We start from the raw sequence: 27,820 nt of genomic DNA, 5'->3' as shown, positions 1-27,820 counted from the left end.
CGTCAATTCAGCCTATGGGGTCCCAGGAAAACATCCTAACTGGAAGGTGGGTTTTTGAAGTCTTTCTTCAGAAGACCAATTCCCAAATTGTTTTCTCAAAACTACTACACTTGGAGAACTGGAGGTACTGAGAGTCTATGAGCCGTTTTTCAGAAGTCTGAGGGGTCTGTGGTAGCTTTTCTAAAAGTTACGGAACACAGTGGTGCAGCTCAGAGAACTTCTGCCTGGCACATGGCTGTGGCTCCTGACATATATGGTTATCCCACAGCTGTTTCTGTATAACACTGTGAGGCAGAGTGGACAAAGGGCAACCAAAAACTGGCAGGCAGCCCTGGGCTCTGCTCAGGGAGCTTGTGAGATTCCCTTAATCTGAGCATTATTTCAGTAAATCTTTCTTTTTACAAGTCACTTAAGCAGAGGACTTTTGCTACCTCAGTACAAGGACCATGGGAGCCCTGGTCTCAACATACAAAGTCACCTGCCCAGAAAGTCTCCCAGACTTCCATTTGTTATCTTCATTCATGCCTACCTCCTTTGAAGATTTATTTATTTATTTTATATGAGTACACCGTAACTGTCTTCAGACACACCAGAGGAGGGCATCGGTTTAAGACCATCCCTGACTGGTGGGACCTGCCCGCCAGGACAAGATTCAGATGGGAAGGCTACCTCCGTGGTACATACTGCGCACACAGGCCACAGAGGGACCCTGCAGAGGAGGACTCCTTTGCAAGCCCCTTTTTATAGGTAATAAACTCACTAGGGTGCTGGCTGCCCTGACCATACTTGCTTCAACCTCTCCAGCAGACCAGGACTAGCCAATGTCCCCAGGCCTAGGTCCCTTGTCTGGTATCCCAGGATCAAAAGCAAAGAAACCCATGTGACATATATGGATCAAGCTAAGGAGGTGATGTAGGAGTGACTATAAAGAGATAAGGGGGACTTTAGCAAAAGAAAACAATAACAAGAAATGATATGTTAGGTATGAATAAAAATGAAAAGATTAGGTATGAAACGTGGTGATATACACACAGCAAACCTGAATAGGGAAGGGTGACTGTACAAAAAAAATGGAATTTTAGGTGTTCTCCTGGGATAGTGATGATCCTTGAACAACGCAACTCCTAAAAATAAACAAAGGACGAGGGATTAAGGCAAAAACTTTCAGAATTGAAGATGATAGAGGGCACAACTAGGGTAAATAAGAAAAAGATACATCATAGGGTGCCAAAGGCAAAGGAAAACATTACAAAATTTTCAAGGAGCAAGAGCACCATCATGGAGGATTGAGGCCACTGGGCACTACAAACAGAAGGGCATACTATAAAAATCGAGGGGAAAGATTTTGCATCTTAAATCCTGTATCTACTTGAAGGGCTACCCAAATGTAACTCAGAACAACAGTTTCTGGTTTGCTTCGAGACTGCCCTGGAAGGTTTCATATCAAGACCCAGTGTAACACCCTAAAGAAGCCTCCTAGAGAAAGGCAGATCTGGGCAATAGGGAGAGACAAGAAAATGGCCAAAGGTTCTAGTTGGTTTCACAGTGATCCTGTCAACATAGAAAGAGAAGACAGTAACAAAGACAAGAACCTGTGGTCTACATAAAATCAACCTGAGGCTCAGGACAGGGTCAGTAAGTCTAGGAGCTCTCAGAGGGTACCTAAGAGAATTCCTAGAAAACATGGTAAGAACAACAGTACACAGACTACACATGAAGCCTCAGCAGTCAAATGGAGTCAGCTGGAGTATCAGAAGAGACACTAAAGAAAGTGTAAAGAGAAGAAAATGCAGAAACTATGACAGAAATAGCTCGACTATAAGAAATCACTATAGTTACCCCTAAAAGTAAAGCTCGTTTAAGAAAGAGGGTCTTTTGGTGCAATGTCTGCAAGAAGCTAAAACACACACACACACACACACACATGCGTGCACACACACACACACACACGTATATGACTGAAAGATACCCTGTGAAGTGAGGAGTCAAAATAAACCTGAGTAATAATTTTATCGTCTGACAGACTGAACCAAATGCTAAATGTCTAAGATCTTAAAAGAAGTGTGGAGCCCAAAGTCTCCAACGAAGGTGAGTAATCACCATTGAGCATCACTGAGATGCCAGGTTTGCCCAATACCAGCCACACTTCCTCCATAGCCTCCCAAAGATCTTCAGAACACTCATAGAACAGCATAGATTTCCCAGAAGAGCCACAGACATAGAACCTTTCAGTGCTTTGGGCAACCTCTCTGCCTGGAGTTAGCAAAAGCCTGTCTTTCATTTTCTAATAACTTATCCTCTCGTGGATTATGCTAAGTTTAGGTGTATCCACCAAGCATCAAGTTAGATTTAATTCCACGATGTGTTGAGGTGAGACCAGGTGAAGCTAATAAGAGGTGGTGATGGACCACGAAGCTTTTTATCTCAGTGGTGGATCAATTGCCCACCTTCCATATAATAATACCTCGAACCTCCCTAGATATCTGCACAGTTCCCGCCAGCAAGAAGGCTCTTGTCTTGGCCAGATGTGATTTCTTAACCTTGCACCTCTCAGCCTACAGAATCATGAACTATAAAAATATTATTCACAAACTACTTGATCTATGAGGTTCAGTTACAACAAGAGATAATAAAGACATCCCCATAAATTTCGAGTTGAATCAACCTTTTCAGATCTGACAAGCTCTGGGTCCAAATTTAGTGAAACAAATTTGTTCCTTGCAAGAAGCTATAACTTTACCTAACCTAAGGTCCTTTCATCTAGAGATGCAGGTATGGCTAATGAGCCAGCAGTGACCAGTTGCAGCGCTGACCCAGAGCTTGTCAGATCTGAGAAGACTGACCCAACTCAGCAGGTAAGAGTGGGTCCTGATTCTGCTTGGACTCTATTGAGTACATCTGGAGTAGGGCATGACATATGTGGCTGCTCAAATTAATGCTCAAAGAGAAAGTAGGGTCGTTCATAAAGAGTTACTATGAATTAGAGAGAGCTAAATATAGCAGTGTCTCCTGTCTATGCTGGTGTTCCCAACACTACTCTGTTCTGTTGAGACAGGGTCTCAGGTAACTCAACCTCAGACTCACAGTGTGGCTGAGACTGCACTTGAACTCCATGTCCTCCTACCTAAGCCTCCTAAATTCTAGGATTAAAATCATGAGCCACCATACCATTTTTTCTTTTTAATAAAAAATAAAACTTGTGAACTATATCAGAGGAGAAGGGGAGGGGAAGGGTGCTGTGATCCAGAAGCAACCAGAAGCAAGTGAATAAATAAATTAATTAATGAGCAAAGTGCAAATAAAAAAACAACATTAAAATTAACCAATTCAAAGTCCATACATCTCAGTAAACTTTTGTACAGTTAGAATGCCCATTTTTAAGAAAAATTAATATCAAGTGATAAAATCTTTTTATGTTGTATTAAGATTTTCTATCTTCCCTTTCTGTTTGTTTCTTGCTTCTTTCTTTCTTTCTTTCTTTCTTTCTTTCTTTCTTTCTTTCTTTCTTTCTTTTTCTTTCTTTCTTTCTTCATTTCTTTCTTTCTTTCCTTCCTTCCTTCCTTCTTTCCTTGCTTGCTTCTTGCTTGCTTCTTTCTTTCTTTCCTTAGATGCAGAATCCCAACACTGCTTGTTACATGCTTGTACTGGATGACAGTGGACTGCCAAAGATCTTGGCCAACCTTGGTTCACTTAGCCCACCAATCCACAACCTCCAGTCTCTCACACACAATATTCTAAGATTTGCCCATCCTTCACCAGGATTTGCCCAGAAAGTCTGTCTGATCCTCCCCTTCATGAATCTGATCTGACCACAATGCAACAAAAACTTAAAATAACAAACAAATCGCCAATAAATACACAAACTGTTAGAAATCAAACAACTCATTCCTAAATGATGAATGGGTCAAAGAAGAAATCAAGAAAGAAATTTAAAATGTTCTGGAACTGAGTGAAAATGAAATGCAGCAAACCCTTTGGGAAATACTGAAAGCCGTCCTTCAAGGGAGATTTACAACTCTACTGCCTACAGTAAAAAAATAAAAATTAAAAACGACACAAATGGTTTAATGATGTAACCAAAAATTTGCAAAACCAAAAACAAACCAGATCCAAACTCACTAGATGGAATAAATAATACAAATCAGAGTTGAAATTAATGAAGCAGAAAGAAAGAAAACAATACAAAGAGTCAAGAGTTCTGAGAGCTAGTTTTTTGAGAGGATAAACAGGATTGACGGACCTTTGGCTCAACTAACCAAAAGAAAGAAAGAGAGGACCCAAATTAACAGAATTAGAAATGAATAGGAAAACATTACAAAATATTCACAAAGATACTCAAATATTATAAGGTAATGTTGTAAAAACCTATACTCAAGTTAAAAAATCAAAGAAATGGATGAACTTCTAGATTCAGCCAAATCACCAAAATTAAACCAAGATACCAAGACCTAAACAGAGCCACAATAAATAAGGCACTTGAAATAGTAATAAAAACCCTTCCAACTAAACAAAGTCCAGAGCCAGATGGATTCACAGAATTCTGCAAACTGTAAAGACCTACAACCAACACTTCTTAACTAGTCAAAAGACAGAGACATAAGGAACAGACACAAGTTTCAAGAAGCCAGTATCATTTTAATGTCAAAATCAGCTAAACACACAACAAAAAAATGGACCAATATCCTTGCTGAACATAGATTTAATTTTTTTGAATAAAATACTTGCAAACTGAACATACATCAAAAAAACATTACCCAGCATGACCAAGTTGGATTTATTTTGGACATACAGAGATGGTTCAACATATGCAAATCAATAAATATAGTAAATCAGACAAATGTACTTTCAATTAAAAATTACATGATCATCTCAATAGATGCAGAAAAAAACGTTTGATAAAAGCCAATATGTATTTGTGATAAAAGAGTAAAACTGGTATAGGAAAGAACTTTCTGAATAGGAGTCCATTTGACCAGAAATTAAGACCATCAATTGATAAGTAAGACTTTACAAAACCAAAAGCTTCTGCACAGCTGAAGAAACACTGAGTGAATAGGAGAGCCACAGAATAAGAGACATCTTTGCTAACATATACCTGACAGGGGAGTAATATCCAGAATATATAAAGAACTAAAATAAAGCAAAAGGGGAAATCCATTCAAAAAAACGAGCTTGGAATCTGAATAGGGAATTCTCAAAGGGAAAAATGGCTAAGAAATAGCTTTAAATAAATCATCCATAGAAGTAAGGAAGTGCAAAGCAAAGCAAACTTTGATAGTTCATCTCACACCAGAGCGTCAAAGAGCAGCAAAACCTCTGACAATCAATGCTGGGTGTGGGGAAAGGGGATTGTCACTCACTGCTGGTGGCGTAGCAAACTTGTGCAACTACTTTGGAAAGCAGCATGGAGAACCCTCAAAAAAAAAAACCCTAAAAATCTATCTACTAAATGACCCAGCTGTATCACTCTTTGGTATATGCCCAAAGAGCTAGACATCTTACTCCACGGGCTGCTCTATTCACAAGAGCTAGGCTGTGGAACCAACTTGAGTGGCATTTGATTGATGAATGGGTAATGAAAATATGACACATGCACACCAAAGAATTGTACTCAGATTAAAGAGAAACGAACTCATGAAATTTGCAAGTAATGGGCATGACTAGAGAAGACCATACTGAGTGACGGACGTAATCCTGACCCAGAGAGACGCATGGTTAAATGTTCTGTCCCATCTGTGGCCCTTGGCTCCAGTTCTTCACAGACGGATGCACAGCCGGAAGTAACTGAAAACTATGAAATCAAATAAGGACCATGGTGCTGGGGAATGACAGAGAGAAGAATAGCAGAGTACACGTGATTTGAAAGGAGAATTAAAAAAAAAGGGAGGGGACTTGTGAGTAGAGCAGCAAGAGGGAGATAAATACAGAAGAATGATGAAGGAGCTAAAATAACAGTAAGAATACCTGAAAATTCATAAGAAACCATATTATCTGCCTAAACCTGTTATATATATAATATATATTAAATTATGTATATATACATAATTTAAATGAAAATGTCTCCTCTAGGCTGGCAATGCTGCCCCCCAAAAGCCATAGACTGAAAACACTAACACTGGGTATCTTAGTGTTATTATTGCTGGGATGAAACAATGGTGACAAGTGTAACTTGGGGAGGAAATGGGTTATTTAACTCAAGTTCCCTATAACAGTTCATCACCAAAGGCACTGAGGGCAGAAACTCAAGCGGGCAGGAGCTGATGTAGAAGCACCGACGGAGGGGTGCTGTTCACTGGCTTGCTCATCATAGTTTGCTCAGCCGGCTTTCTTGTAGAACCCAGGACCCAGTGAATGGCTAGCCACAATGGGTTGGGCCCCTCTCTATCAATCACTGATTAAGAAAAAGCCTTACGGGTCTCCCTACAATCTGATTTTATGGAGGCATCTCTTAAATGAGGTTACTTCCTTTCAGATGACTTTAGCTTGTGTCAAGTTGACATAAAACTATTCAGCGCACAAGTGGTAGTTGTATGTTCTCCTCTAAGACCCAGGACTTTACTAACCCCAGGGAGCTGCCAATACCAAGCAAGATTTCCCTCTTGTTGAACAAGCATTTAGCGAACTGTTGGTTACCACCAAAGTATCCATGCCACTAGTATAGTCTTAGGGATACTCTTAGGGGTACTGTGCCCTGGTTTTGGTTCAAAGGCGACACAGCCACATAGGACTCTCGATTGCTTTCTTCTCTTGGAAGCTTGTATGACACCTTCTGGAACCCTGAAAGCTAGTTTGTATGGAAGAAGTTTTCGGGTCAGAACTAGATCTGAGCTTTCAGGCTCTATGTCCAAAGTACATGGTGTATTCAGCACTAGGGACTTACCTTTAACCTCTTAGAGGCAACTAAGAAAAACAACAAGAGTCTATAATGTTTTGGGAGTCTTTTGGACAACTCTGACTATCAACTCAAAAGAGCACTTAACATGACTTGTCTGCTAGATAGTTTTATGTCAACTTGACATGCGTTAAAGTCATCTGAGAGGAAGTAACAGATTAAGAAATGCCTCCATAAACTCTTAACCGCATTAAAAACATTTGTCCTTATACCCATAGGTAAGTGTAGTTCTCACCCCTCATCAGGAAACCGCTCTTTGCAACAGATGGAGATGATTACAGAGAGACACAACCAATCAAGATGAAGAGAAAAGTGATCAATTGCTGCCCAGCCCCAACTGGCGCATCTACAACACAACTCCTGCACCTAAAACTCAGTGAATGTGGAAGAGGGGGCAGCAAGACTAAGAGCTGGGGACCGGGGAGTTTACTGTGGAGTTGCTCCTCCTAGAATGTCAGGGAAGTTGCAGTCATGAAATCTCATCAACATGGCTGCCTAAACAGGACCTGTGCAAGGACACCAATAGGCATGCTAACATGATAGTGGGGTCCCAATCCTAGGCAAAGAACTGTAGGCGACTAATGAATGCTGAGAACGGGAGGGGTAGTCTTTCCCAGGCAAGAGACCCCAAACTGATGAACCTTTTTCAATGCAGATTATCTCTGACCTCATACAATGTAACCGAAGTAAAGCAGAATCCCATGGAGTCCATGAAAAAGCTCCCAGGAGTACTTAACGAATGTATTAGTCGTGTGACACAATATAAACCTAGAAACCAGACTGCATTTCTATATTTCACCATGCCCAACAACAAAAAATTAAATTTAAAAAAAAGCCCATATATAGAAACAACAACAACAACAACCACGGAATAGCTAATTATAAGTCTAACATACGATCCATGAGATGAGAAATGTTAAAACTCTCTTGAAAGTCATTAAAGACCTAAGTAAACAGAGACACACATCCTGTTCAGGAGTCCACTCAAATTGACTTCAGTTTTAATAATTACAATCCAAATCCTAGCAGAATTTCTTAAAGACGTTTTAATTTTATGTATATCAGTGTTCTGCTGCTGCTGTGTGTGTGTGTAAAGTGCAGAAAGTACCCATGGAGGCCCAGAACCTGGCATCGAACTCCTGGAACTTCAGTCACTGATGGTTTTGAGCTGCCTTATGCATGCTGGGAACTGAAGCCATATCATCAGCAATAGCAGCAAAGGCTCCATAACCACTGAGCCATCTTCCCAGCGCCCAGTGGGGATTTTTATGCACCTCAGTAAGATCATTCTAAAATGTATGTGTAAAGATAAAGTAACTAAGACAGGCAAGACAACCTTCTAAAAGATTTATCTATGCATTTTATGTATACGGGTGCTTTGTCTGCATGTCCATCTGCACACCAGACGAAGCACTGGATCCCACAGAACTACAGACTATAGATGTTGTGAGCTGCCATGTGGATGCTGGGAATTGAACTCAGGATCTCTGGAAGAATGCTCAGTGCTCTTAACCGCTGACTCTTCTTTCCAATTCTGGCAATACAATTTTGAAAGAAAGCACAACTGGAAAACTCAAGTCATCTGGTGTCCAGAACAATTTTACTCACTTTGACTGACATTGGGAAGCATGGCAGTACCGATGTGCCAGACAAAAGTCAGAGAGTGCAAAACATAAAACTTAACAAAACTTTGAAGATGGCCTAGCGGGTAAAGGTGATTGCCACCAGGCTGGGCCACCTGAGTATGATACCCAGGACTCCTGTGGTAAAAGAAAATAATGGTCTCCCTGCCCTCTCACCTCCCCAAGCATGCCCTGACAATGCACACACACACAGACACACACACACAGACACACACACATACACACACACAGAGTAAATAAATAAATAAATGTAAAAATAACTTAAAACTTTGGAAAAACATAAAAGACAAAAGACAAATCTTGTGACACCGAAATCATGACCAACAAAAAGAAAAGTTAGTCAATAACGTTATTTACCATTAACCACTTCTACTCAGCACATCACCTGGTCAAGGGAAGGAAAACAAGCCACATACTAGGAAAGGAGTTTCACGAACTTCACAAAGGACAAGTGTCCAGAATGAGCCCTCTGGACTAAATAGTAAGAAGGCAAAGAGTATGGTCTTACATGTGCAAAGGATTCAAACGGTTCAGTAAATACGATTCATGGGCCCAGAGAAGGGACGCTTGGTACCCTGACCCTCGAGGAAATAATAGTTCAACCATGAGATCCCAGCACACACACCAAAATGACATTGAGTGAGAGAGGTAACACCATCACAACTCGAGGACATGGAGAAGTGGGAATTCTCTGAAAGCATCGTTAGCCTTGTAGCTCACATTCCCTGTCCTGGAAATGTAAGAAAGATCCACCAAGTATGGCTGGAGACATTGAGGGAGGAGTAGAGGGAGGTGCTGAGGTGTCAGGGTGGGGGTGGGGGTGTGGAGCCTGAAAGGGTGATATAGAGGGATATGAGGAGGGAGGCAGGACAGGAGGTGGTAGAGACACATGTACCTGGGCTAGGACTTGGGTCAGACAACTTAAGTGTCCTGGTGCTGTGTGTATTCTCTGTGTTTTACAATTCAGTACCAAAGTTTAAGGATGGTTTTTATGAGTCTTAACTTTTTAATCAATCTTAATTTTAAAAGGACATTCAAGGGGGTTGCCAATTATCTTTTTTTTTTAAAAAAAATAAAATTCAAACCAGAATACACTTTAGAGCTCTGATTTTACTAGCAGTGGCAGAAAGATCAATACCAGAGGAAAAAATAGTGCTTTAAAATGTGCTTTTTTAAAAGCACATAATGGTAAGTGATAAACTGAAGGACACTGCTCCCCAAAGATATGTCAGTCCCGCTGGGGTGCATCCACATTGAGCCACAAAGAACTGAAATAGTTCGCAGGCTATTCTGAGCAAATACAACATGCTATGTGTGGGCCCCTTTGAGCATGTGACTCCTGTGCATTTTAATTTTTTTGATTCACTTTTACTTTATTTTTATGTGTATTGGTGGTTTGCTTACATATATGTCTATATGGGGATGTCAGACTCCCTGGAGCTGGCGTTACAGACAGTCGTAAGCTGCCATGTGGGAACTTGGAATTGAACCAGAGTCCTCTAGAAGAACAGCCAGTGCTCTTAACCTCTGAGCCACCTATTCAGCCTATCCTGTGTGTCTTTTTAAAGTGTAGGGCTTATAAATTCATCAAACACAGACTCTTCGTTAGAGGAAATAGAACTTATAGATGCTTTCTCACCCAAGCCCCAGACCCTGACTACCTTAGGCATCCTGGGTGTTCCCAGAACCCACAGGATGTTGTGGAAAATGCCAATGCACACAATGTCTCTAAGTTGCTTGTGGCCAAGGAAGACCCAGAGCACTGTTCTTCAACCACAGTTCCCATGGATTGGCTAAAAAGGGCAGAGTCAGGAGAGCACAAGAGGCAAGAAGAGCCAATACAAATTATATCCAAGATGTTAGACATGGTGCAGAAAGCTCTACGGAAGGTACGGAAAGCATCCAAGCCAACCTTCTAAGGATGGAGTCTTGGACCTGCCTACCCATTATCCTCTTCTCCCTGTATGTGTGCATGAGATTTTTAAATTTGATAAATATTAAGATGTCACCCTGAAAGGTGCTATCTCCTCTGTGGGATCTCAATATTCCCACTCCCTCTTCTAAAGCAGGCACAGACAGAGAGGGTGCCTCAAAGCTGACAGGTGATGAACAGAAAGCTGGCCTTCCCATACCACTGAACAGAGAAAAGCCAAGAGCTACCAGCTCCCACCATCTGCACTGCCAACAGAGGCTTACCCAGGACCTGCCCAGTGAGGATGGGGACAATGGAGTACAACTCTATATCATGTTCCTACCAGTTCCTGAGCTTACGCCAGATTTCAGGCGTACGAAATCTGTTCTGCTATGATCGTCTCCTGAGACGTCAGACAGCAGCTCAGAGAAATCTCAGCACCAAAGAACCTTGAGGCTCTCACCTCAGATGAGGAAAAGCTCCATCCACCTAATGGAAGTTCTCATCAGGCTTGAATGCCACTTGGAGATGCAAGAACCTTCAGGCCCTATTTGTGCAGGACTCCAGATGAACCACAATAGAAACTCAACGCTGGTGCTTTTTAGTCTCTGATTTGGAAAATAAATGGCTTAATATTTAGGTTCTTCCACCAGTGGGTGAAACTGGAGATTATGGGATGACAAATGAGTCTCATATTTAGCACGGGGATGATGAAATCCTCAACTTCATCGTGAAGTTGATCTCTACCCACAGATTCCAGCTTAAGCGTCTTAGACCAGTCTGGCAAATAGCTCATGTCGGTATTTTGGTGCCTTTCAGCTTCTTCTCTGGAAACACACACACACACACACACACACACACACACACTCACACACACACTCACATACACACACATACACACACACTCACATACACACACTCACATACACATACACACACACTCACATACACACACTCACATACACATACACACACTCACATACACACACACTCACACACACTCACATACACACACATACACACACTCACACACACACTCACATACACACACACTCACATACACACACATACACACACACACACATACACACACACTCACATACACACACATTCACATACACACACACTCACATACACACACACACACACACCACAAAGCATGCGTGTGTGGTCTTGCAGTGAAGTGTGCACTCACCTCCAGCAGCAGCCGCCCTTCCTGCACAGGGAAGCCTCTGGATGAGTGATCTTCAGGTGACAGAGCTGGAGCTGACCATACACATGTCTCCTGCAAGGCTGTCAGGGAAGAATAAACAAGTGAGCTCTCTGCAGAGCCCAGGGCCTGCTGGCGCTTCTTAAGCCACGTTTGTCTTGTTTCCCTGACTTTTACCCCATTGTTCTTGCTATGAGTCCAATGTGGACTGTGCTCTTGCTCTGAGCAGGATATGCAGGATCACCATGAAGTCCCAGGAAGTTGTATAATCGGAAAGAAGAGTCAGATGAAGCTCCAGGCCAGCATGGGGGTGGGGGTGGGGGTGGGTGGCCTAATGTGTAAGTGTACCCAAACTCATGTATTATCCCGCCTTGGAAGCCGCTCTTGGCTTCCCATCTACCCAGTCTTGATCCTGCCCGATTCCCTCTATGAACAAGGATCCCACGGTCCCTGCAAGTACCTCCTGAGACCCAATACCATTGATCCCAACACCACTGAAGTTTGACAGCCTGTCTGTCATCTGCTCCCATTTGGCCAAGGCCCCCTGAGTCCAGCCACCTCCATACCCTCATCTCCCCTGGAAGGGAGCAGCCCAAATGCCCTCACCTGGAGGTAAAGGATACTCGCCCCCTCCAAAAACTGCTCCCAGACCTATGAAGATGCCCACCTTCCTGGTACCCCTATCCAAGTCTGGTTTGATGGCTTTGAAATAGACATTTCAAGGTTCTCTTACTACGCTGAATTCTAGTCTATGGCAAGCTGACTCCCCCTCTACCATCCGGGAGGCCCAATCCCAGACAGAAAGTTCCATTGTTGAGGGGTACAGAATTCTTAGAAGTAATCTCATTGCCTGTTCACAGCCCACCTCATACTGAAAAGAATGGTTTTTCCAGACTGTGCCTATTATTCAGAAATAAAAGTAGCATTTGAATCAAAGTTCTATCATTTTTGTGGCACGTGGCTTGGCCTTGGCAATCCTTGATGCCCAGGGGTGGTGGTACTGTTTGGCAATTCTTATCTAGAATCTGACCCTCGCTGTGACTCCATGCCTCCCTTTCTGAGTGGTTCCTAGTCTACCATCAACTGGTCCCATAAAACTGAACTTCCCCATTCTGGAGTTCTCAACATCTCCAGAGGTTTGAGGCACCTCATTTGAGGAACTTGGTAGTTATCCAGGCTCCCAAGCAACACTACAATGCTGGGATCCAGATACTGTTGAACACTCTGCCTTACGCCACAACAGACGTCAGGTGGTCCTCAGAGTTAGCATTTCTAGCTTCGCCCAAAACTATTGTTTCTGCAGCTGGAAGCCTCCACTGTCCCAGGAAGTCCATGGAAACCTCTGACAGTCTTGTCCACATACAAGGGTTTTGGCAGGGACAAAAGGCCCTATATAACAAGCGACCTGAACCTGGGGAGCCCAGGAGACTGTGACCCCAGCGGCAATGACATGACCCTTTGGGACCTGGTTTCTTCCTCTTCCATTTTCAAAAGGCACCATTTCTCACCCTTGTCTCCCTCAACTAGTGAGACTGGGTTTTCTGTTCGCTACACTAAGAAAAGAAGGTACCAGAACTCAGATTCCTTCTGGGAAACTTGAACCCCTGAAGCCTCTCAGGGAGCAGTTCTCAACCTTCCTAATTGGTGTGACCCTTTCAATACAGTTCCTCATGTTGTGGTGATCCTCCAACAACAAAATTCTTTTTGTTGCAACTTCGTAACTGTAATTTTGCTTCGTTTGCCAAAGGGGTCGTGAACCACAGGTTGAGACATGCTGCTCAAGGGAAGAGGGCTGGAGGAACCAGACTCCTTGAAGCCTCCCCACCAATCCCCCTCCACCACTTTATCTCCCCAGTCTGGCCTCCTACACCAGAGGCATTAATACATTGAGTTTTAAAATGTGTCTTCAGGAGGCCTCGGAGGGGTCCACTTTATCTATGGTTTCCCCCTCTGGAATCTGTTCTGCTTCCCCTCTGGCAACAGGGAACTTCGAGACTAAGGCGGAGACACTTGAACCCTTGGGGGACATCTCTGTTCCCCTGGGAAAATGTGCCATGGAAACTGCGAGAGTGAAATGAGCTGCTCACGTGCTTGGGGTTGAGGGATGGGTGAGGAGAGCAGTTCAGGAAGATTCGATCTGTGTGGGTCCCATACAAACCAAGGCACCAAGCAGGGCAGGCTGATTTCCAGAGGAGAGTTTCCTCATTGTCTGTCTCCCTACGGAGGAGCAATGTTCCCAGCACCTCAGAGATTGCACGAGGCGTCTAAGAGTAGTTAAGCTAGGATGGCTACGGCCGCCGGTATGCGTGTTGTGCCAGACCGCTGAACCGCTTGAGCACAACCCAGAATTCCACCAAATCTTCAGCGTCCCCCAACTGCCCGGACTCCCCCACTCCAACTCCCAGAGCCAGCTCCGCCTCTAAGAGCGGCTAAGTCCAGCCTAGGCTGAGCTTCTGGGACTCTGCCACCCCCATCGCGTGCCTGGCGCCTCTGGCTTCCTCCTGCGGCCGCAGGCGTCACGCGATGGCTGCGATTGCGTGCGAGTGAATGGGGCCCCGCCCGGTAGGCGCGGGGGTAGATTGGTTAGGGGCCTAGACCAGAGGGAAAGGGACAAAGGTGTGGCGGGGAGTGGGGTGGGGGTGGCTGGGTGGAATGGGAAGATTTTAGATTGTTGCACCTCTAGGTCGGGTCCAGTAAACTCCTGCTTTGCTCCCGGTAGCCAATCAGCAGGAGCAGGGTGTCTTTTCTAAGTTAAGGGTTGTGGAGGTCACTGGGACTCCACACAGCGGAGCTAGCGAGTAAGGGTGTAAGAGCCAACAGAGGGGTGAGTTGATCCGGCGCCTCGGATAGTCTGCTCACTACTTCCCTCTGCTTTCCTCATGGCCCGCTGCCCCCTATAGGCCTTCTCCTCCTCAGCAGGCTTCTGGGCCAGGGAGCAGAAAAGTCTTCAAAGCATCAGCCACAAGTTTCTACCAGCTCTGCTGTGGCCACTGACAAAAAGAGGGATCTACTGGAGCCACTTGGCTGGAAATGAGCTGGGTTCCTGTGTGCTGTGCCTAGCTCGACCTAAACCCACGGTTTCCTGTTAACCCTAGTTCTTCCCCCTCCAACAGCAGGAGGACCTATATGTCCCTACCCCAGGAAACTTAGTATCTTTTGAGATTCTCAGGGACACTTGAAGGAGTCCCCAGTTGGTCACCATCAACTGAAACCAACAAATCTTTCACTTCTCTTATTTCCTGAAACCTTGAAGTAGTTTATTTGGAACAGCAAGAATTTGAAGAGTTACCATGGAGGCAGTTGAAATTGCTACACGCAGCAATGTAGGGAATGCGGGCTACTCTAGACAACCAACTTCCCAGTATCACGTTTCCCTTTCCCTACAACTCGGCAGACAAGTGGGACCCCATCGGTGGATGCTGCACATATACAAACCTGATGACTTCTGGGTGTCAGTTTAGCAAAATGTTCTCTGTGGAGGAGAAGCAAGGCGACTGAACCATCTCTGCTCCCGGGTGGTGCCTAATGCCCAAAATGCCTTTCTCTCAGTTTAGTGATGTCAATTCCTACACTGGAATGGTGTGTCTGACCAGGCCAGCCATTCCTATAGTTACTTTCCCCCTGGGCTTGCTATGGTCAGAGACAAAGCCCGAACAAGACAAGGCCGGGCAAAGCCAACTAGAGCAGAGATGTTACAGAATTTTGGCTAAAGTTTCCTGAGTGTTTTCTAAAGCTAACGTTTATTTCAGATTGTCAGTGAATAGAGATGTGGGTCCTGGGCAGAGCAGGAAGGAAGGGCACAAAACGGATAGGAAAGAGAAACAAACAGGGAGATGGAAAGAAGAGGAAGGACCTGGGGAGACACTACTACCCAACACTCACACAGACACTCATGGACACTCACACAGACACTCATGGACACTCACACAGACACTCATGGACACTCACACAGACACCCCTGAACACTCACACAGACACTCATGGACACTCACACAGACACCCCTGAACACTCACACAGACACTCATGGACACTCATACAGACACCCATGGACACTCACACAGACACTCATGGACACACACAGACACCCCTGAACACTCACACAGACACTCATGGACACTCACACAGACACTCATGGACACTCACACAGACACTCATGGACACTCACACAGACACCCCTGAACACTCACACAGACACCCCTGGCATTTGACTGGACTGTCTTCTTGGACAGTCGCAATCTCTGATTCAGCCCCTCCTGGGCAAGGAAGAGGCTTGGCTGGAATTTCAGTAAGCCAGTCGGCTTTAGTGTCCCAGCACTACAGCTGGGAAGGACAGGCCTCCATCAAGACTCAGTCTACAGCACCGGTCTGCTGTGAACCAAAGACTGAAGGAAGCAGCGGGGCAGAATCAGGGTAGACAGACTTAAGATGACACATTGCCCTGGTCTTGTACTAAGATCATGTAGTGCTTCAAGGTTCTACCAGCCAAACCTGTCTCACACCCTACTTCACGAGAGAAGGTGTAAGGACCCACGGACTTACAGGAACATTGCTGCAGTCCAAGGTATATGGCTGTCAGGCTTGCCGGCAAGACACTCGGAAGATCCCAGAAGGCCGGCACAAATAACCATGAGGAAAACTCCTGGATTCCTGGCTACCCCATCTTAAGAAAGCTCCAGAGGTGAAGTTTCCTAGCGATGGGCAGATTCCCTGAGAATGTCTTAGTACTGAAGGGGCTGCCATGATGATATCAGGAGTTGGTAGCACAATCCTGTAATACTCAAGGAGCCCTTTTGTGCATCAAGGATGCACAAATATGAGGAGCATGGTATTCATCTGTGAATAAGACAGCCTGATGATTCCCTGAGGTACCTGCCGGGCACCAGGACAGAGGATTCCTGCCCCATGCATGGTATCTAATTGATTTGGAGAAAGATCCAAGAGTCCTTAGAAAGGATAAGTCTGACCTTCCTTGTTGACTGGCTTTAGGTGTTGGAGGGAACAAGTCCACACCCAAGGACAGTGTCCAGGGCCATGGCTAAGGTTGCTTTGATATGTGTGAGCTTCCCAGTCACACTGCTTCCAATGTCTGGGGGTATTGCATGTAGGGTAGCATCCGAATTAGGGTCCACGTAAAGTGATTCTAGTGCGGATGGTGTCACACAATTGCTGAGGCCTGAAGAGAGGGGAAGTTGGTGAGGGAGAAATTTCTCTTTCCTCCTGCCTCTGGGTGAGCTGAAGCATAGCCTCTACATCTGCTCCTGGTTCTCAGTTTGGACTTAGGCTGGATCATGACATCTACTTCCCCGGAATTTCCCATGGATTCCGCTTCCATGACCACACGAACCAATCTCTCACAATTCCTGCCCACGATGATCTGTTCCTCTAGGGAATCCTGATAAATACACGTCTGTCTTAGTAAATACACGTCTGTCTTAGGGCTTCGTGCTATGAAGAGACACTGTGATCAAGACAACTTTTATGAAGGACAACATTTAATTGGGGCTGGCTTACAGGTTCTGAGGTGCGTTCTATTATCATTGATCGTGGCAGTGCCAGGCAGGCATGGCACAGGAGGAGCTGAGAGGTCTACATCTTGTTCTGAAGGCAGACAGAAAAAGACTGGCATCCACAGTGACGCACTCCTCCAACAAGGCCACACCTCTTACTGGTGCCACTCCATGGGCCAAGCATATTCACACCACCACAACGTCCAAGGCTGGGTTGGGGTAAAATGCCAATATTGCAGTATCAGATGGGAATCCAGACTCCATACTGTGTCTGATCTCAAGGTTCCAAGCTGTACCTGATGTCAGTATACTATATGCCGTTTTCTCTGCTATGCAATCTAAAGAGATTAGATGATTGTAATGGTGCGACTATGTCCCTGTCACCCCAACCTAGCGGCTAGCTGTGCCTTACATGGAACTTTACCAACTACTAGCCTTTGGAATCTCTGCCATGACAACTTATCATTTAAAAATATCTTTGCACTGCTCAATCCCTTAGCCAAGAAAAGACATCAGGAATATGAATAAATACTTACCCAAATGTGGCATTAAAAATTTGGAGCACAGTCCAAGTTGTGTATTACAGCAAGTTGCTGCCTTTGATATATAATTTCCAGATTTTTCAAAATACATTTATTAATGATTTCACACTTCCAAACAGCTCACAAAGAACCACAAAACATGCATTTCCTGTGAGCCAGCGAGAGCTGGTCAAAAGGCAGCCATGTCCTCATCTCTTCCTAACCACTTGCTGAAGGCATCCACTTCTTATCACAGAGCTTGTGGTATCTCCAGGCACATATGTTTCCTTCAAAGGAGAAACACCACCCATGCCTTCAAATACCTGTCATTTTGGAAGATGAAACCCGAACTAGCTCGTTGTAAGAGGGAGGACCATGATTTGGGCACAGTGCAGATCTTTATTCTTTTTACGTAGCTAAAACTGGATATTCCTAAGTAGTTTTATCCAGAAATGTTTCAGCAAATATTCAGCAAGCAAGCAAGGGAAAGTTCTCCAGTGTCAGCGAGGGTTCAAAGGGTGTTTTTAAAAACAAAACCAAAATGTATGTTTAAAAAAATTTTAAAGTCAGAGATGTACTAAGTTAATAAATTCATGATACTCAGGTTTGAATATCGATATGAGTAAGACACCCTATGAGACCCACTAAATTCCCACAGCCCACAACTAAATACTGTCCTAGCAACTTAGACTGGTGCCCTCTCAGAGGTCAGAAAGAATATATAATCCACTTATAAACAATGATCTGAGAGTGGGGGATGAAAGCTCAGAAGATCAATTTTTAGCAACACACACACACACTCACACACACAAACACACATACACACACACTCACAGACACACAGACACACACACCACACACACACTCACAGACACACACACTCACAGACACACAGACACACACATACCACACACACACACTCACAGACACACACACTCACAGACACACAGACACACACACACCACACACACTCACAGACACACAGACACACACACCACACACACACTCACACACACACAAACACACATACACACATACTCACAGACACACACACTCACAGACACACACACACTCACAGACACACACACACACACACACACACTCACACACACACACCACAAACACCCATAAACAAATCTGTAGGCTTAGACTTTTAAAAACCTACTTTCATAAGGCTTCTTAAACACTTCAGTCTTCCTTATGGCCTACTGACCAAAGGTAGGGAAGAAGAAGAGTTAATAAGAAATGGGGTCGGGGGTGGGAGGAATGTAGACCTGTTTAGAAACAGTTCTTTGGAGCGATTCCAAACACGAATCAGTAACAGCAGCTTGATCTAGAAAAAACCCTGAGGTTCCATCAAATCAACAAGAGTCCATGGAGGCTGGAAGAAGCTTCTGTCATTACCAGTCTCTGAATTTACACAGCAGAGACTGAAATGCCGTATGCCAGCCAAACACAAGGAGAAACACTGACCAGGCAGCCACAGAAGTTCTCCTGGGACTTGTGGATGAGGGGTGATGTCAAATGTGTGAGGTCAGGCAAATCATCTGAGGCGATGGCCTTTGGGTAAAGATCTCAATGAAGCAATCCTAAGACAGCTAAAAAGGGGCCTAAGTGTTCACTTTAACCCTAAGGAAGAACCAGAGAAAGACTGGGCGATGACAGTCTTTCGGGACAGGAAGCTAGTAGGTGGCAGTGAGAATGAATGAGACACATGGCCATGGCCCTGCTCCCTGGGAAGGAGAGGGTGAACAGGGTCCCTGGTGACTGAAGAAACCTAAATGCCAGTTACCCTAGCTATAGAGAGCCTACAATTGTCATATATGCTAAAACATACATATGGCATAACCTGATTTCATGGACTAACCCTGTCTTTCCGACCTTGGAATCTGTGCTTTAGTGACATACCATCTGGAGAATAAAGACTCTTTCAGTCATTCCTGCTCCAGACACAGAGCCCCTGGACGTCACCATTTCAAGAATCCACAGATATATAGCACACTAGCACAGAAAGCTGAAGCTTCATCAGCCTAACTAGGCCAACTGTGCAATGCATTGTGGGGAGAAGGGCAGCATCTTGGTCGAAGCAGTGCCCTAATATCTTAGTTAGGGTTTTACTGCTGTGAACAGACACCATGACCAAGGCAACTCTTATAAAGACAATGTTTAGTTGGGCCTGGCTTACAGGTTCAGAGGTTCAGTCCAGTATCATCAAGGCAAGAGCATGGCAATATCCAGACAGGCATGGTTCAGGAGGAGCTGAGAGCTCTATATCTTCATCTGAAAGCCACTAGGAGAAGACTGACTTCCGGGCAACTAGGATGAGGGTCTTAAAGCCCATGCCCACAACGACACACTTCCTTCAACAAGGCCACACCCACTCCAACCAGGTCTCACCTCCTAATAGTGCCACTCTCTGGGCCAAGTATATTCAAACCACTATACCTGAATAAGGGACAGGAACTCAAACACAACCAGGGAATTCCCTCAAGATGGAAGAATTATGGTATTTGCCCTAGGCTAGGGCACCTCCCTATACCCTTTGGGAATGCTCCTCCTGTAGGCTATAGGAATATGGCCTCCACAGCCTATGCCCACTAAGCATGTCTTCCAGGACAGAAGTTGGCATGATCAGCAGCTGGCACTTGCCTCTTGGGTCTTGAGTTTATATACTTTGGCATCCTGTGTCTATTGCCAAGGCAACTCCTCCTACACCTGGGGTCTAAACCAGGAAACACTTAGACACCGCTGAATGACACCACTGAAGAGTTCACAGAGACTGTACCTGAATCCACTAGGAATTACCTATATTCATGAAACTGAGACTTGACTCCTACCCTTCATCACCTACAAACGTCAACTAAGACCTAATCTAAAACCACAAGTTAAGTTTCCAAATCATGAGACTAGAGAAAGAAATCGGGGGAAATATTTCAAGATATAGCACGCACACGCACACACACACACATACACACATACACACACACATACACACACACACACACACACACACACACCATGGATGGGGAGAAAAAAGGAGAATAATGTAATAAAAATATAACTTTAAGTTATAAATTAAAAATCTAATATAAGAAATATAATTCTACACCTCTCATTTATTTGTTGAGGCTAAAAAAAATGTTGATAACCCAGAAGTAGAGAGAACAAAGGTCATTCAGAGGACGGAAAAAATAGTGTGAAGGGGAACAGTGGGATTGGATAATTGCTATAAAAATGGAGTTGGAGGCAGGAAGGAGCTCTGAAGACTGGAGTGAGAGCTCAGTGGCTGCGCTTCCTAAAGACCTGGGTTTAGTTTCCAGCACACATGTAGTTCACAGCTAGCTGTAACCCAAATTCCAGAGGATCCAGTGATCTCTTCTGGCCCGGGCAGGCACTGCATGCATGTGGTTCACAGACATGCATAGAGGCAAAACCAGTCATACACATAAAATAAATCTCAAAAAGAGAGAAAACAACTAAGTAGGATCCACTTCAGAAGTGTGATGATGGTTCAAAACTACTGAAGTACACAATGCATCAGTTTTAATGACAAAATGGAAAATGCTAATTACTCTGGCTTGATCGTTCTACATTTTCAGTGTAAGTATGATACATATTTTGCTCCATCAAGAAGCACAAGTATTATATTCCAATTAAAAGGTCAAATTTGAAAGTAAAAAATAACCAAAGGAAATAAAGGTATGCAGATAATAATTTCCAGGTTTGCAGGCTGCAGAAATAATATTTTTACAAGCCAGGAAATCTCCACTTATACCTGCTCCCTGCCCATATGTTGTTCAAGCACTGCTTAGGGCTGCCTGGTCCTAACTTCCACAGCCACTGCTCTGCCCTGAATACCTGTAATTGCCCAGGCTTCTGTTAGTGATGAAGACGGTCATGACAGTGGTGGTAAGAAAAATGCTCCTCACAGATATATGTGCACGTCCACTCTTGAGAGCACAGCCTCTCACAGGCTCTGCCATCCCTTGTCCCTTTCCTTTCCTGCTGTTCCCCAGGACTTACACTTTCCCCGTGCAGTGAGGTCCTGGGGGCGCACTGCAGACTTCAGTCTCACAGACCACTTCCTACGTGGTGTTTTCTTAATGCTTTTGATTGGCTTATTTTGAGAAATCACACTTATAGAAACTTTTAAGAACAGCACAACATGCCTAAATTATTTTCCCATAGACTCCCCTGAAGTTGAGCAATGGGTGTAGAAAGACCCTTGCTAACTCATCGGCTGGAAAACCGTGGTTCTCCCCACAGCCCAGTTTTCTTCCGTTGGGTCTTTATGAAGACCACAGTGCAGCCAGTGGAAGGCTGATGATTTCTTGTGATTAGAAAAGAGCATGCGTCTTCAACAGGAAGACCATCACGTCATGCTGGGCTCAACCCAAGATGTTCTGGGTGTGATACATGGTGTCTACTTAGGTACTCTCAGCAGGTCAAATACAACCACTGAGGGCAATGGGTGTGATTTCTCTCCCTTATGTCTTTCTCCCCTAGACAGAAAGGGATTATTTTGTTTGAGACTATAAAAGTGCCATTTCTCCACCACACTTTCACCATTAATCTTTGTATTTATTGAATTATTTGCTCGAAGCAACTATGGTTCAATAGCCACTGAATGCTGACTTTTAGCTCACCTGGTTTGTGTTTGTCTCTCCTAGCTTTATCATCTAGTAGTATATAATAAAGACAAATCTTCCCACTGTTTAGTTTGTTCATCTATGCTAGAGGACAGATAGAATCCTGTTTTATTCATGCAGTTGTCAGCCATTACTACCACAAGTCATTTTAGTGCTGAAATCATCCCTGGGCTGTCAGTAGAACAACCTTATGATCATCCTATGTTGCATGACATGCCTCCATTGCTTACCTCCTGGCACCCACAGAATCATCTTGTATCTCTCCTGCTCCCAAGTCCCTGGCTCCTTGCAGTAGTCAATTTAATTCAGAGCCAGTATCTGAATGCAAAGTGTGTGTGCTGTTCTAGGGCAGCAGAACTTTCTTTTTTTTTTTTCTTTTTCTTTTTTTTCGGAGCTGGGGACCGAACCCAGGGCCTTGCACTTGCTAGGCAAGCGCTCTACCACTGAACTAAATCCCCAACCCCAGCAGCAGAACTTTCTGTGTGTGAATTATGCCAGATATATATATATCTCACCATGCCTTGGCCTATCTGTTCATATTGAAAGTCACCAGTTCCCACCAACATCTCCATATCCAGTTCAGTACCACAGATCCAGTATAGAGCAGAATCTTTTTTTTCTATTTACAGTTTGTAAAAATTGCTTTTAAGCTAGCCAGGCTTAGATTTCCTCTGTGGGGAGATTTTAAACTATTGATTTGATTTCTTTTTTTGAGATTTATTTTTAATTTAGTGTGTGTGTGTGTGTGTGTGTGTGTGTGTGTGTGTGTGTGTGTGTGTGTGTACAGGTGCTCCCAGAAGCCAGAGGCATTGGCTTTTCTGGAGATGGAGTTACAGGCTGACATCTGACATGGGTGCTGAGAATCAGATTTGAGTCCTCTGAAAGAACAGCATATGCTCTTAAGTACTGAGTCACCCTGATTCCATTTCTTCACTATCATATGACTGTATGAACTTTTCACTTCTTCTGAGTCCATCATTTAATAAGATTTGTTTCAAGGAATTGACTACTTTCAAATCTCAAGAATATAAGCACTAAATAGTTCATAATACCTTTAGATGATCTTTTAAATCTCAACATCACCTATAATTGTCTTCTTTTTATATCTTAACTCACTTCACACTTTTTTCTTGATCACTCACCAGACTTTGTAAATTATTTAAAAGAACTCTACTAAAGTATTTTCCTATTTTATCAATATCTTCTCTTTTGTTATTCCCCCCTTTGATTCTCTGTTTTATTGCTCTTTATCAAAGCCATCTAACTCACTACTTAACTCATTAATATTCAGTTATATGTAATATTCAATTTATGTGTAAGCAAGACTAGCTATTTCTGAATATTGATTTGACTACACCTTACATATATTTACATTTGTAAATATTTCTAAATTCCATCATATTTTCTTCATTGGCCTACAAGTTATTACAGATAAAAAGGGTTTCAGATTATCTTTTACTAATGATTTCTAGCTAATTTCAATTGGGGCTTATTATAACTTTTTATGGTTTTTATCTTTTGTCATGATTTGATTTATTGGCCATATGATTTCAACATTTAATATGTACATGCAGGCTTGAAAATACTGGAACTCTGGATTCCAGGAACCCAGCACTTTATGTTTGTCCATTAGATTGATCTTATGTTTGCCTTCTTTACTTCTTTTATAACTTTTACTCCTTCAATGTTTTACTCCACAAAGTCTTTTAATATCTTTCTAATGATGAATTTGTGTATTTTCTTACAATTCTGTCAATGTTTTTTATAGATTTTGAAGTTATTAGAAACATAAATTTTAAATTATAGTATTCATTTGATGAAATGAGTCATTAAATAATTATGTAGTGACTCGTCCCCTTCATCTCACCAGTGATTTTTAACTTCAAAGAAAGTTTTGGACATTGATTCAGAGACATAAGTCTTCTCTCTGTTAGGGTTTCTTCAGTGTGTCTTTCTGTCTTTTTTGCTTTTTCTTTCTAAACGATTAGACTTTAAATGTGCACTTTGTAAATAGCATATTAAACTTCACATGTCTTTTAATTAGTGTCTCAGTCAGGGTTTTATCGCTGTGACGAAACATCATGACCAAAAAGCAAGCTAAGGAGGAACTTAAGGGTTTATTCAGCTTACACATTCACATTGCTGTTCATCACCAAAGGAAGTCAGGACTGGAGCTCAAGCAGGTAGGAAGCAGGAGCTGATGCAGAGGCCATAGAGGGTGCTGCTTTCTGGCTTGCTCCCCTTGGCTTGCTCAGCCTGCTCTCTTATAGAGCCCAGAACAACCAGCTCATAGATGTTACCACCCACAATGGGTTGGGCCCTCTCCACATATCACTAACTGATAAACATGCCTTACAGCTGAATCTCCTGGAGGAATTTTCTCAACTGAGGCTTCTTCCTCTCTAATAACTCTAGCCTGTGTCAAGTTGACACACAAAACCAGCCAGTACAACCAGCATGGCTATTCCATTTATATTTCTTATAAATAATGGTATGTTTGGACTTTCAGGATTTCTAATTTCTTGTGCTTGTTTGAACCTACTTGTCATTTTCTTTGGTTATATTTTCTCATTCTGTTTTCTCTTTTGAAAATTAAAATCACATTTCTGTCTTAAAACAAGATAACCAGCTAGGTGGTGATGGTGCATTCCTTTAATCCTGGTGCTAAGGAGGCAGAGGCTAGTGGATCTCTGTGAATTCAAGAACAGCCTGGTCTACAGAGTGAGTTCCAAGACAGCCAAAGCTACATAGAGAAACCCTGTCTTGAAAACAAACAAACAAAAATAATAATATAACCTTCAAATACAAGAAACTTAGAACTAGCTTAAAACCACCCTCTTTAATTCTGTGCCTAAAATAAAAAAAAATTTTATGCGCTCATTTCTCTTTTTTATTTTTACTGTATACTGTCATTTAAATCAAGGATTGATTTTTTCCCTATAGTCACTACTTTCTAACTTCTTATTCCTCTTCATCTGAAATTTCCTTTCTTCTGTAAGAAATATATTTGTTCAAAGGTTCATTTAATTCTGTCCTCTCTGGATTCTTGGCTTTTCTTGATTTTTTGTCTCTGAATGTTAACTTCCTGCTGGCTCACCAATTTACTTTTATAATACTAAGTCTTGTGAGGTGTGGTAGTGCACAACTTTAATTCGAGCACCCGGGAGGCAGAGTCAGGTGGATCCCTGTGAGTTCAAGGGCAGCCTAGGTTACACAGTGAATTCTAGCCAAAGGAGATTACACGATACGACCCTTTCTCAAAAGTAAATACTTAAAATGCTTTGCCGTGTACTTGTGGCTATCAGCATCAGAAGAGAAGACTGGCTACTTACTGAAAATAAAAGAGATTATTTTAAAGTAGATTTGCTGCAGTATACACTAAGTGTCAAAAAAGCATGCCCATGGCCCCTTTTCCCACCCACATTATAAAGAATGCTAAAATGAATTCCTCCCATATAAACTTTAGCTGAGACCTGACAACAGCTATCCCTAGACTCCACTGTGAGATTCAGAGCAATAGTAGGGGGAGGGTACTGGGTAAAGGCTCAGGATGGGTGCATGCTCTAAGTCTATTTCCATCCATCCGTCCAAAAAAAAAAAAAAAAGTAGGATTTCTTCTCCTCTTGTGTCCAGTCAGAGATGCTTCAGAAGGACTCTGTGACACTATTGTGCCTTCAGGGGTCAGTATGGCACTAAGGCTGCTGTTTTCCTTTACTTAGAAATCTAAGAAGGAAAGGCTTTGGGTGCTCCTGTCAGGCAACAAGGCTCAAGTGGAAAGAATGGCTTAGCCAGTAAGCCAAAGGTGTGCAATCCCAATAGACCACGTAAACCATGCTATGTATGTAGCCTATGGTGGTGGGCTATTGCCCAAAAGGAGAGATGGAAAGCAGACCACATTACCTAGGAGTCCTCTTGGGTGTCATGCCTGTCTGATGTACCAGCTATGTCAACCACATGGGACATTTCTTGGCCTTCTTTCTTCTCCCCTTGCTACTCCTACTGAGGGGGTCAGCAACCCTAGCATCATTGTAAAGGAGTGGGGTTGGGGTACAGCCTCCCTCCTGCCTGAGCTTTGCTTACTGGAGAGGCATGCTGTATTTTAAGTGTGTAGTTAGACCTGTACAAATGGCCCAGCCAGTCTGCTTGGACAACAGGATGAAATTACTAATATACCGTCCCTAGAAGTGACCAGTAATGCCCTAGGTTGCCCCAGATACTCCCAGAGACAGAGGAGGACCATAAACAGAGGTCTGCTGGGGAAGCAAGAAGGGAAAGCAAACCTTAGATACGTATGTCCTGAAATGGAATCCAGAGACAGGAGAGAGTAAAAGAGAGAGGAACTGACTGATGCTGTCTCTAATTGGTCAGGTCGATCTTTTGAGATCAATGGAAAGAGGTAGAAAAAATAGAATCATTTATAAAACAATGAGGGTGATCTTTTTATACACTAACATTATGATTTGGAAGGCCCATTTGATCTCAAGTATTAAGGCCCATTAATATCTACTCTGAAGTCTAAAATAAAGTCTCATCTCAGCATCATCTACTCACTTGAAGAGACAACTAGATACGCTAGATTCCACCTCCCCCAACCCCAACAGATTCCCCCAGTTATGAACCTATGGCTCAAACCAGGTGTGTATGTCTGAGACACAGTGGCAGAGAGCCTAGAAGAAGGATTCTAGTCTCAAAAGGGAGACATCAAGAAAAGAAAGAAAGGTGTTGCCATGAAAGGCTAAAACCTAGTAAGGCAAATCCAATTAGACCTTGGAGTTGAAAAATATCTTGGGTTCAAAGTTCTGGATGAGCATCCTTGGCTTACAGCAACTTTGAACTATCTCTTCAGACACTCTCCAGGGTCACACTGCCCCTTTATTGATGGTGAATGCATGTTGTTAGGGGAACGACTCTGTTACTGTCTTGTCTCCTTTTGCTGAGACAGAAGTGTATAACCCTTCTCTCTTCCTCCTTCTGTGGTGGCTGATTACGTCCATTGTTCATATCACAGTTTCTTTAATAAGTGGCTGTTCAGCTGCATCCTCTCTCATTTGTTGCAAAATGAGTAGGCTAAGGACTGTTCAACTCTAAGTTCTGGTTCCTTTTAATTTCTTCAATTTATCCCTATGCATATTTTATTATAAGCAGTAAAGAAAAGTATCAAGGAGCACACTCAGTAGTCCACTGAGGAATGCCTTCCATTGAAAAGCCCCAGATCTTTTTGCAGGCTATATTCTTCACAAGACTAGGGTACAGTTAGACTGCATTTTGCCATCTTATGAATAAAGACCCTATTTCTGCTGGTTTGCAAAACCAGCTTTTTGTTCTTGCTGAGTCCTCAACGGAATAATTCATTAAGCTCAAATTTCTACTAAATTCTGTTTACTACAACACATATTATCTGAGACATCAAGAGCCTGCTCTTCAACACTCTTTTAGAATAGCCTTTAAAAGTCATATTACAGCAAATACATTCCATGGCCAGTTG

General features: G+C 43.2%; 1 protein-coding gene across 1 annotated transcript in view; it reads right to left on the bottom strand.

Annotated features, from left to right (window-relative positions):
• Positions 1-27,820, bottom strand: part of Ahrr (aryl-hydrocarbon receptor repressor) — a 95,033-nt gene that overhangs the window by 41,783 nt on the left and 25,430 nt on the right. Inside the window, exon 4 of the mRNA NM_001024285.1 lies at positions 11,643-11,740. Within this exon, the coding sequence (NP_001019456.1) occupies positions 11,643-11,740 (98 nt within the window). The remainder of the gene's footprint in view (positions 1-11,642; positions 11,741-27,820) is intronic.

This window comes from Rattus norvegicus, chromosome 1 (genome assembly GCF_036323735.1).
Source record: "Rattus norvegicus strain BN/NHsdMcwi chromosome 1, GRCr8, whole genome shotgun sequence".
Lineage (NCBI taxonomy): Eukaryota > Metazoa > Chordata > Mammalia > Rodentia > Muridae > Rattus > Rattus norvegicus.
Note: the sequence above shows the minus strand (reverse complement) of the source record. Positions and strands in the feature narration are given on the sequence as shown.